The following is a 12,130-nucleotide window of genomic DNA, read 5'->3' as shown; positions in this document are numbered from 1 at the left end:
CACTTCTGTAATCATGAAGTGCTTTTAGAGGCTGGTTATGGCACACATTAACTCCACCATCCCAGCCACCCTAGACCCACTGCAATTTGCATACCGCCCCAACAGATCATAGACAACGCAATCTTAATTGCTCTCCACACTGCCGTCACCCACCTAGATAAGAGGAATACCTATGTGAGAATGCTGTTCATTGATTACAGCTCAGCGTTCAACACCATTGTCCTCTCCAATCTCGCTATCAAGCTTAGGACTCGAGGTCTGAACACCTCCCTCTGCAACTGGATCCTGGACTTCCTGACAGGCCGACCCCAGGTGGTGAGGGTAGGCAACACCACCTCTGCCACACTGACACATAAATAGGGGTCGCTCAGGGGTGTGTGCTTAGTCCCCTCCTGTACTCCTTGTTCACCCATGACTGCATGGCCACGCACGACTCCAACACCACCATCACGTTCGCTGACGATACGTGGATGGTAAGCCTGATCACCGACGACAATGAGTCAGCCTGAAGGGAGGAGGTAAGTGACCAGGCAGTGTGGTGCCGGACCAACAACCTCTCCCTCAACGTCAGCAAGACCAAAGAGCTGATCGGGACATATAGGAAATGGGGGGGGGGGGGGGTGACAACGCCCCCATCCAAATCGACGGTGCAGCAGTGGAGCAGGTAGACAGCGTCAAGTTCCTCTGTCTCCAAATCTCTAAAGACTTCAAATTGTCCAAACATACACACGCAGTCGTGAAAAAGGTGGGACAGTGCCAGGCTGAAAATGTTTGGCATGGGCCCTCAAAACCTCAAAAGGTTCTACAGCACTACCATTGAGAGCACATTGACTGACTGGTCACTGCTTGGTATGGCAATAGCACCGCCCTCGATTGCATGGCGCTACAGGAGGTTGCGTGGACAGCCCAGTACATCACTGGGGCAGAGCTACTTGCCATCCAGGACCTCTGTATCAGCTGGTGTAAATTGAAGGCCCCAAAAATTGTTAAGGACTCCAACCACCCAGTCCATAGACTATTATCTCTGCTGCCACACGGCAAGAGGTACCGGTTTATCAAGTCTGACAAGCTCTTGAACAGCTTCCATCCCCAAGCAATACGACTGATAAATAGTTAACAAAATATCTACATGGACTATCTGAGTTAACAACGTATCTTTATGGACCTTTAATTTAAATGTTTGCACTGTCTCTATGCACACTCACAGGGCCCTACACACTCACAGGGCCCTACACACTCACAGGGCCCTACACACTCACACACACTGTCACTCCAACACACACACAAACACACAAACACACCATAATTTGCCCACTTGCTCATAATATGCACATACATGTATAGGGGTAGCAGGGTAGCATAGTGGTTAGAGTGTTGGCCTAGTAACTGAAAGGTTGCAAGTTCAAACCCCCGAGCTGGCAAGGTACAAATCTGTCGTTCTGCCCCTGAACAGGCACTTAACCCACTGTTCCTAGGCCGTCATTGAAAATAAGAATTTTTTCTTAAATGACTTGCCAAGTAAAATAAAAAAATACTGACTCTACACACCTGCACACCCACTGACATACAAGCTGCTTTCTACTCTGTGTATCTTACATCCTGTTGCCTAGTCCCCTTACCCCTCTACATACAGTATCTACCTCCATCACTCCAGTGTTCCTGTACATATGGTATTGGAACTTACTTTAAAAAATGATTTCCTGTATATAGTATGCTTGCCTACTTGATTGTGTATTTCTCATGTGTTTTTTTCTAGTGATACATTGATATTGATTACTGCATTGTTGGGTTTTGAGTTTGCAAGGAAGGCATTTCACTGTACTTGTGCACGTGACATTAAAACTTGAAAGTTGAAATCTAAAATGTGTGCGCTGTTAGTGTAATGAGTAATAAATAACACGAGTGGATAAACATCTGTCAGTGGATACAGGGTGCCTGGGGCTTTCTGCACACTTTATCACACAGGGAGAGAGAGAGAGAGAGAGAGAGAGAGAGAGAGAGAGAGAGAGAGAGAGAGAGAGAGAGAGAGAGAAAGAGAGAGCCAAGAACCAAACCAATAACACATTAAGACTGCGTGTACAGGGACGTCTCTCTCTGTTTTCCTCTCTCTCACTCCCTCTCTCTCCATAGCAATGGCAGACACTAGGGAGCAGTTCTGGAATATTTGAGATGCAACTGGTGTTAAAGGGATAGCTCACACAATTCATTAACGTGCCTAGAAAGTAGTCTTCCCCGAAGAATCAGCAATCCAATATTTTGTGTTTTTTTGTTGCTAAGCCACATGTTGGCTACCTGGACTATTTGCATTGTGTCAATACATATTTCATGACTTACCTATTGTTCACCTAATACCTTCTGTGCGCTATTGGTTAGAGCCTGTAAGTAAACATTTCACTGTAAGGTCTACTACACCTGTTGTTTTCGGCGCACGTGACAAATAAATGTTGATTTGATTTGATGTTAGCTGGAGAGTCACTGAATATAAATCAATGGAAATAGTAAAAAACGTTTGATTACACTTCAAATATAAAGCCTAAATCCAAAACAGATTGAATTGAGCAGCTGGGAGAATCTTGGGTCGTGGGTCGTTGAACTGAAGCCACACGACAAGTGATGAAGTCCAAGAGCAAAAAATGTCCTCAAAGGTCACCACCCACAAGTGTTCACGAAGGTGACTGCAGTGAAGATTTAGATGAAGTGATCTGTTTTCAGTCCTCAACATTCCTTGGTACGAAACGTGCCAGAATAAAAGGTCATGAGGGAGCATACAGTAAACTACAGTCGTATGTACGGGGAGTATGAAGCAGCATGTTGAGTATGAAATGTGCCATCTCACAAGAAAAGCAAGTGATTTAACAGCTGGATTTTGACAAAGAGTACTGTCTCTATTGTCCTGACAAGAAAGGGCAGCAATCCAGAAGACTCCCTACGCTGCTGTTGACATTTTCTAAATATGGTCCGTATTATTCACTATCGTTGTTTATGTTCGTTTTCTGTGCCAACCATTTGTGGAATCCGAGGCAGAGTGAAATAAAACCATAATACTTCAAACCGCAGAATGGTAGACCTTAGCACACTGTTGTGAAATGTGGCTTCCTTTGAAAGCTGTGAACAATTTCTGGCATGCGTACTTGCATTCAACCTCCTCTTCTTTCAGTGTAGCCAAGAGGGTCATTCTCTCGCTTACAGCTGCTGAAGCAGAGAGACTGTGTGAGGCATATTGTTCCAACTATTATGTAGGTGGCTGTTGTCAACCAACCAGAAACCATTGTAGGTGGCTCAGTATAGAAATCCCTGTAGGTGGCTCGGTATTCTCAGCAGACTGAAAGAGCAGATCAACTGGGCACACCACGTCATTTCAATGGATAATTGGATAATTGGGATAATTGTGGATAATTGTGTAATATTTGGTTGAGACGTTGACCAATGAGACTACAATGAAACCTGCATTCCCCCACGCAAAAAGACAGCCAAAAGTTAGTTTCATTTCCAATGTGTTATCACTATGCTTTTCAACCATTTGAAAGCACAGCAAAATTCAAACGGGAATACAATGTCAGATAGTTTGTGTATTTATACAGCAGATTGACGTTTATTCACAGTGCTTCTTCTAAGGACCTGGATTGGGGTTGAGATTACATTCGAAATACATGGTTCAAGTGATCAATGCTGTCTGTTCGAGATTCTGCACAGACTATTACAGCAATTATAAAGGTCTCCGCAGACCTGCAACGACCTATGCATGCTATCTTGAACATGCACGCTTTATATGATCACATAAGAATAAATGTATAGTTACAGTAATCTCAAAATGTGCCCATGGATGTGTTACTCATTTTAAAGTTGAATGTCACATAGTTTGTAACATTACGCTACGTTCTGCTATTTACTGTATTACCAAAAGTAATATTCAATTATGTTCGGTTAACAACACAACCAAATAACAACATTTAAAGGAGATGTATCTACAGCTTGGATAGTTCTGTGCCACGAGCTTGATTTCCATTCTTTAACTTAGTTTATTTTGTTAAAGGATGGGAGAATTGAATCCAAAATGTTTAATTTGTTACAGAAATATTCCTAAAGTTCTCTGACACATGATATATTCCTGGCTTGTGTGGATATTTGACTATATGCTGGTTATTTAGAGTCGAGACTACCTGTGTTGCTCCTGCCCTGACACACGTGCACCTCCCGACTGAAGAGTGGAAGGAGTTGGGCTGGAGGGTCGTAGATGCAGCTGCGCCTCTCTTTCTGCCTCTCTCTCCTGCACATAGGCTATCAGCCATAATCAAAATTAAGACATCAATGGGAAGCTATAAAATGCTTTAAAAATATCAGTGAATGGGGTAATTAAGATTGGGCAGGGCTCTGTAGTAAGTATGAACACCGGATCTCTATTGAGCTGATAAGTAGAGCCTCTCCATACTTAGGATGCATCCCAAATAGCGCCCGATTCCCTATACAGTGCACTACTTGTTACCAGAGCCCATATGGAGTAGGGTTCCATTTGGGACACGCACTTAGACTATGGAGACAAAGGCAGTGTCTTTGTAAAGCTGGAGTGGATGATAATGGACTGTGTATGCAGTACTTAAGCCTGCTTGGTTGGCATGTGAATTAATACTGTTTGAACATTGAGTGATCTTAATTGCATTGAGAATGGAGGGGTTCGGTGCTCTACGTACCAATTAAGTCTATGGGGGGGGTGCCGGGTGGGGAGGTACTTTGCCCCCGAGGGCCACTGTGGAGGCAATAGTTATCCCGACTGTATCATGGCTATGCTATGTTTACGGATGACTTCAAGAGACAAAAATCAAGGAGGTATAATACCATGATTGAGTAGTGAACCTGATGACAAACCCCTTTCAGTCATACTCATATCTGTTATATCAAAGATCCCTCCTGGAATTATTTATATTGTATGTTGCATTGCTGCGATTTGTGAGACAATCTGTTAGAATTCTCACTTCCAAAACCATTATAATGTTCTGATAATACTGTAGGGACACCAGGATGTGTCATCGTTTCTCCTTTCCAGATGACGTTCAGAGAGAGGAGCCAACCAACCGGTTGAGAGTACGCAGAGCATCAAAATGTAACACTTCCTTAATTACAGATTAGAAAGCATCTGGTTCATTGAACAATGTTCTGCTTCTTATTTAATGTCTGTCCTCCCCCCATGCTGGGTGCATGCTCCCTGCATTCTCCCTGTAGCTCAGATCAGATCTGCCTGAAGGAGCAGACCAGATGGATATGATCATTTACCACATCCAAATCAACTGCCTCTATATGAGCTGTGTACAGGTTTGTTGATTGTTTCACTACTTTTTTTTTCCAAAGCAGAGGTGTTAGTCTATAAGCAACAAAGATTCATATTGATAATCTTTATAAATGTATGGATCATCACATCATATTAAAATGTATGTAAATGGAAGAATTATATGTAAGCTATACTAAAAATTTGATCCAGGGTCAAAGGCCAAATATCCATAAATAATTTATCATAATCAATAGACCTGAAGATGAACAAAGCTAAACTTCTCAGGCAACAAATAGTTCATCGACCATTTCAGAGTCATTTATCTAAAATCAAATCAAATCCAATCAAATTGTGTTTGTCACATGCGAATACAATAGGTCTTACCGTGAAATGCTTACTTACAAGCCCTTAACCAACAACGCAGTTCAAGAAATAGAGTTCAGAAAATATTTACGAAATAAAGGAAAGTAAAAAATTATGTAAAAGTAACTCAATAAAATAACAATAACGAGGCTATATACTGGGGGTACTGGGACCGAGTCAATGTGCGGGGCTGCAGGTTAGTCAAGGTAAGTTGTACATGTAGGTAGGGGTAAAGTGTCTATGCATAGATAATAAACAGCAAGTAGCAGCAGTGTAAAAACAAAAGGGGATCAAGGGGGTCAATGGAAATAATGTGGGTGGTCATTTGGTTAATTGTTCAACAGTCTCATGGCTTGGTGGTAGAAGCTGTTAAGGAGCCTTTTGGACCTAGACTTGGCACTCCGGTACCGCTTGCCATGCGATAGCAGAGAGAACAGTCTATGACTTGGGAGACTGGACTCTTTGACAATTTTTAGGGCCTTCCTCTGACACCGCCTAGTATATAGGTCCTGGATGGCAGGAAGCTTGGCCCAAGTGATGTACTAGGCTACACTTGTATAGTTTCCTGCTCCTTAAGATAATTGTCACTGTGCCCTGGTGAGCATTTTCAGCGAGATAACCTGCAAGGTCGATGATCTGCCTGTATGTTCATTGCATGGGTTTATTGTTAAGGGGTGTCATTCTCTGAGACAATATAGGGAATCAGTTGATATCATTTTTTTGTTGATATTGGGATCATCTCTACTTTGGACAAAGTTGATGAATACGCAAGATGTATACCAATCATTAGATTCAGGGCCAAGGGCCAAAGCTCTATAACAAGCTAACAACATTTAACCCTTTAACCCTGGAGGTGTCGTGTTTCCACAGCCTGCCTGCAGTTTATATTCATACATAGACCCGTTCAGAACCTTTTATCTCAGGTGATTTCCTACTCCGAGTGATAATTGTTGCGGTGCCCTGAGGGTGGTAAGTATTTTCAGCTAGCTAATCTGTGAGGTCGGCGATCTCTATCAACAAGTGTTTATCTCTTGCAATCTGGAACCCGTTAAAACAATTCGACTCGACGTAGGCACTTTTGACTTCTCTCTCAAGATTAATCTCCAATGACAGACTTCAGTAAAGGAGAAAAATATTGTTTTGTCCGTCATCCAGACTGACCGGATGAATAGCACAGAAAATTACAAAGAAATGACATTACTCTCTTTCAAAGACAGACAACCCCTATACAGTCCTAGCTCAATAGCCAGAAGGGCTTACAACTCTATAGCCTTCCAACCCTACAGCCTCACAACTTTCCAACCCTGAAGCCCAACAGCCCTGATTCTCTACAACCCTAACCGGGCCCTCAGATCAAAAATACTTCAAAGTGCCTCATCTAACTATACTCTCAGTCCTACCACATCAAAGAGACACAGTCACCAGCAAAAACATGAGACGATAGTCAGTTTTTAAGGCCTATGAGCTAAACAGTGGAACAAACTACACAACAGATTTCCCTGGTAAACAGTGTGGCCAACAGGCATTCTATAAAGGGCCGGACAAATTATCGACACCATCCAGTGAGTACGCTCTGTGCAATATGCCATGGATCTATGGCTTTGTGAGCAAGCGCCCCACTCTCACATAACGCCTAGGGCATGATGTATATCTAGCTTAACGATGGGGTGCTAATTATCAAGATTGTGACCACAACGCTGTCGAGATGGAAGCAATTTTAGCAGGAGTAATTTGCGGGTTCAAATCTTGGCTTCAGCGAACTTCAATATCTTATGGTGAACTAGGATCGTGTGAGAAAGAATGGAGAGAACATGGAGTCCCAATCCTCGGTCTAATGTCCAAGTGAGGTGAAATGACAGTAACAATGAGCCTTAGAGAAACAGGCCAGTAAGCAGAGGGTTGCCGGTTCAAGTCCCAGTGCTGACTGGATATATTTGGTGGGAGTGAGCTGCTAACTGAATCTGCCATCAGTATAAATCTGACTATATCAGGTGCCACCAACTACCATTGTGCCCTTAAGCAAAGCATTTAACTTGCTTCAGGGGCATTGCTCTGTGGCTGATCATGTGTTGCCTTATCCTGGTGACCAGGGACAATCTTAGTAACACTGGCTTGTGTAGCAGATGGGGATCTGTGAAACTCAATCATCACCCTGAACTGTCTCCACTTGCGATTCTTGATAGATAGCTTTTTTGCGGAGCGACTGGTTCAGATTCTTCAGGAAGGTGGTCAGATGTGTTTGAGAAGCAGAGATCCTGTGTTCAAGCCTCAGTATGACCTGAATCAGGAGGAAGCGGTACTCGCCAAGAAAGCAGCGTGACGTCCTTTACACTTGCAGTCAATATCGCATCAGTGGCGTATATTCATGCGCGCCGAGGGAAGCCAGGCTTCCCACAAAGGAATGCAAGAAAACAAACAATAATAACATAAATAATGTATCGTTCATCTCTCCGTGTCTCATAATTTCCCTTCAATTCGCAAGAGGGTGAATGTATCTCACAGGAGAAAGCATCCGAGCGAGAGGAACAGCGCCCCCTGTCTCTCTACGTGTAGGCCATCTATCTGATACTGTCTGGTCCAAAAAAGTACGACATTGTTGCCGCCTGTAGCGTTGAATGCAAGGAAAGCCAGCGAGTATTTTGCCACTTCTGACAAAAAAAAAGTAGAAAAAATGTGCCAATCTGCGTTGAGTTAAACTGAGCGAGCTCAACTGTGAATGGTCCTGGCGGGGAAAATAAAAGTGTCATGGGAAGCCAGCTTGGATTTGGCATTACTCCTATCAAATCACTCTTATCAAATTTCTTTGATGGGCATACATCATTAACAGAAACAACTTGAATTGTTGCATCTCGTTGTTGTTGTTGTCTTCCGGTGGCTAGCTAGCTAAAATTGTCCCTTTACGAAATTAACCAAGGACACAGATAGGGATTTGGACTTGTGGTTTTACTTAATTATCCATACTGGCCAATGATTATAATAGCAATTCTGATCCAACCATTAATTCATACATTGTCCTGCCCCTTTCCTGAGAGGATTTAAGTTCAATATGTACAGTAGCTGGATGTACAGTAGCAGACTAACGTTAACTAGGGTTTCTAGTGAGCAAGCATTGCATAGAAGTGAGCAAGCAAGCATAGAAAGGTAGCCTAGGACACATAAAATATAGATGTGTACTGTATGTACTGTATGGCATAGTGGTAGATGTTTCCTCAACATGAAAGCAAGGAGGATGGCATTGGCGGTTCTCTACAAGTAGACTGGGTCAACATGTTTTTCTACTTGCAGAACGCGCGCGCACGCATGCACACACGCAAGGAGAAATCAGAACCATGGACAGCCACGTCATATTTAGTTTATATTGATAGGACTAAATTAGTTTCACTGTATTAGACTAAGCAGGGGTGATTTGGTGATGCCGAAATGTGGAAGTTGCTGGAATAGTTCAGGCAGCTGCTGTTTTCTTTGCAACTTGCTATGGTTCTAAATCAATAGTTGTTTGGTGGTCCGAAAATGTCGGAAACAACTGTCTGGTACATGCAATATGCATCGTGGACTTCACCGGAGAGAGGTTGCTATTCGGTTTTGTGATAAACCAAAGGTGTGATTGAATTTATTCTGCCACTGTCTTATTATTGTCTCTGACTTTAGGCCTATATATCATGGTCGCAAGGTATATGCATTAATAGCAAACAACGCTGGCTTCCCCAGTGATTTTAACCACGCATCGTTACTGTATGGCATAACCCATTACTCTACTCTATACATCCAACTCTTCGAAATATACATTTGTTATTCAGTCAGATGTATTTGACACTGAAAAACAAGCAGACAGACATCAGTCATAACATTTACCAATATCGTGTTAGGGGTCTAGCCTATGCATTCTTTGTATACTGTATTACTATGTCTGCCATCTAAATAACGTTTAGAATTTCAAACGATTTCTGCTATCTTCGCAGCCCATGTCCTCGTTTAAGCTTATTCTCACCAAGTGGCCAAGAATGGAATTGACCAAGAGAATATTTATGTCGAAACCCAGTGTCTAATTTGGGAATGTCTAATTGGCGTTTTGGTCCATCAAAAGTAAAGCTGAGAGGAGAGCCCTGCCCTTAGATGGCGGGCTCGCCCTTTGTGATGCGGCTTTCAGCAATGAGCCTCTGTGTGTAATGTCATGTAATTTTATCCATCCATAGGCTAGCATACTGCACACACAGCTCACACAAAACGGTACCTTGCCTTGAATGATGATAATTTGATTTTTGCGCGCAACTTGGGCATTCTCTCTTGCGCGCTATATTTGTCACGAGAGGCTGTTTCAATCAAAAGTAGATGTTTGAAAAGTACCCATTTTTTCGGGGTGGATTAATCAATGGACCTAATAAGACTTCGATGGAAACTATTGATTCCGATTTTGGCACTCATGGAAAAGGACTAAAATACTATTTTCGGCCATGCCATAATGGTTATAATACTGGTTTTGTTATTGTTGAATTTGATGCATCCCAGTCACCAAAAGCCCCGTTCTTCTATGACGCTTAGGACATCTACTCCACAGCATCAGAGCTTTAACCCGAGGCAGCGCAGGGATGCTGCGGGGCGTGGGGGAGTGTACGAGCACCTTGGTGGAGCACCGAGACACAGAAAGTTGTACTGTGCCACAAAGTATCACTTACAAATACATCCCAACGGGAGAATAGACGGGACCCTGGAGGAGAATAACCCTTTCAGTGAGTACAATATAACTTACTCTCGTATATTTATGCCTTGTTATATGCTATGCATTTGAAGTTTATGTTCAGTCACTATATAGGCTATAGCCGAATAAGATTAGCCTATACAGAAACACTTTTAAAGTAGGCCTGGATAGATCATGTAAACAAGAACACTTCTTACCAATTGCGCACGTTATTATGCTGTTGGTTTTTCTGCCCATCACGAATGCATTGGTAAATTGGAGTGATCAGAAGGCAACTTCAAAAAGTGAAGACAGAAGCATGGTTGTAGAGACTCTACAACTCTACATTATAATGGCATTGTTATTACATTGCCATGACGTTTGGTGTCGCAGGAAATGAGAATGAATACATTTTTTTCCGTCCAGGCATATTGGAGATAGCAGCAGTGGATGTGGGAGTGGTGGTGATTAAAGGACTGTTCTCTGATAGATATCTGGCCATGAACGAAAAAGGAGGACTATATGCATCGGTAAATGTGGCATGATCGCTGGGGTCTTTCTCTGTCTGTCTGTCTGTCTGTCTGTCTGTCTGTCTGTCTGTCTGTCTGTCTGTCTGTCTGTCTGTCTGTCTGTCTGTCTGTCTGTCTGCCTCTTTCTCTCTCTCTCCCCCTCTCACTCTCTCTCTAATTGGACAATTGACTACCATTCATGTTCAGTCTCATTTTAATATAACATCTTCATAATGTTTTCGTTGTAATGCATTTGGTTTCAACTAAATGTCTCTTTTCTCAGGCTGCCTTCAACCAGGAGTGTGAGTTCATGGAGCGGATCCATGAGTTAGGCTACAACACGTACGCCTCTCGCAACTACCAGACAACCCCTCCCTCCACCTCAACAGGAAGCAGCAGCAGGCGAAGGGCGAGCGCTGAGAGGCTGTGGTACGTGTCAATCAATGGAAAGGGCCGGCCAAAGCGTGGCCTGAAGACTCGCAGGACAGAGAAGGCCTCCCTCTTCCTGCCCAGGGTCCTTGGCCACAAGGACCATGACATGGTTCACCTGTTGTTCAACAGTAGTCTCGGGTACAGGCAGACTGCCCTCAGACTTGCAGGAAAGACAGGGCCACGGAGACAGAGACATGTTTCCATATCCAGGCAGTTTGATGACTAGTCTGACTCATGTCATTCCACACTGCCCACAGCCTGACTACCTACCTGGTGACTGAGAGATACCAGCACGCCTTTCCCTCCTTTAAACTGGCATAATGATACTGTTGGAATAATGTACAACCTTATATAGAGAATGCATGCAGCATACTGTCTTGTGAATAAAGTGGTCAATGTCTTGAATGTATCTTTGTACTGTTATTGTTAACTCACATTATCGGAAATACATGCAGTTAATGTCCTGTGTAATTATTCTTGAGGACCATTCCATACAAAGATGTCTGGAAGGATGCATGTGGATTACTCAATAATATGTTGTACAAAAAGCACTTTGTTCTAATAATTGTCCTCTGTAGCTCAGTTAGTAGCTTTTGATGCATTCAACGCCAGGATTGTGGGTTCGATCCCAGCTGGGACCACCTATATGAATCCCAGCATGATTGTAAGTCACTTTGAAATCATCTGCAAAGATATATATATATATATACAGTATATATATACTGTGCATTCAGAAAGTAATCAGCCCCCTTTCCACATTTTGTTAAGTTACAACCTTTTTCAAAAATGTATGAAATAAAAAAAAATCTCATCAATCTACACACAACACCCCCTAATGACAAAGCAAAAACCGCTTTTTATAATTTTTTGCTAATTAAAAAAAAACAG

At 42.7% G+C, this 12,130-nt stretch overlaps 1 protein-coding gene across 1 annotated transcript; it reads left to right on the top strand.

Moving 5' to 3' along the window:
- The first annotated feature begins 9,767 nt into the window (after positions 1-9,767).
- Positions 9,768-11,629, top strand: LOC135525227 (fibroblast growth factor 3-like). The gene is made up of 3 exons (XM_064952952.1): positions 9,768-10,353; positions 10,728-10,831; positions 11,094-11,629. Exons 1-3 carry the CDS (start codon positions 10,086-10,088, stop codon positions 11,466-11,468), a joined length of 747 nt encoding a protein of 248 aa, XP_064809024.1. The 5' UTR covers positions 9,768-10,085; the 3' UTR covers positions 11,469-11,629.
- The last annotated feature ends 501 nt before the right edge of the window (positions 11,630-12,130 follow it).

This window comes from Oncorhynchus masou, chromosome 31 (genome assembly GCF_036934945.1).
Source record: "Oncorhynchus masou masou isolate Uvic2021 chromosome 31, UVic_Omas_1.1, whole genome shotgun sequence".
In the NCBI taxonomy this organism is placed as follows: domain Eukaryota; kingdom Metazoa; phylum Chordata; class Actinopteri; order Salmoniformes; family Salmonidae; genus Oncorhynchus; species Oncorhynchus masou.
The sequence above is the reverse complement of the archived record's forward strand: the minus strand, read 5'-3'. Positions and strand labels throughout refer to the sequence as shown.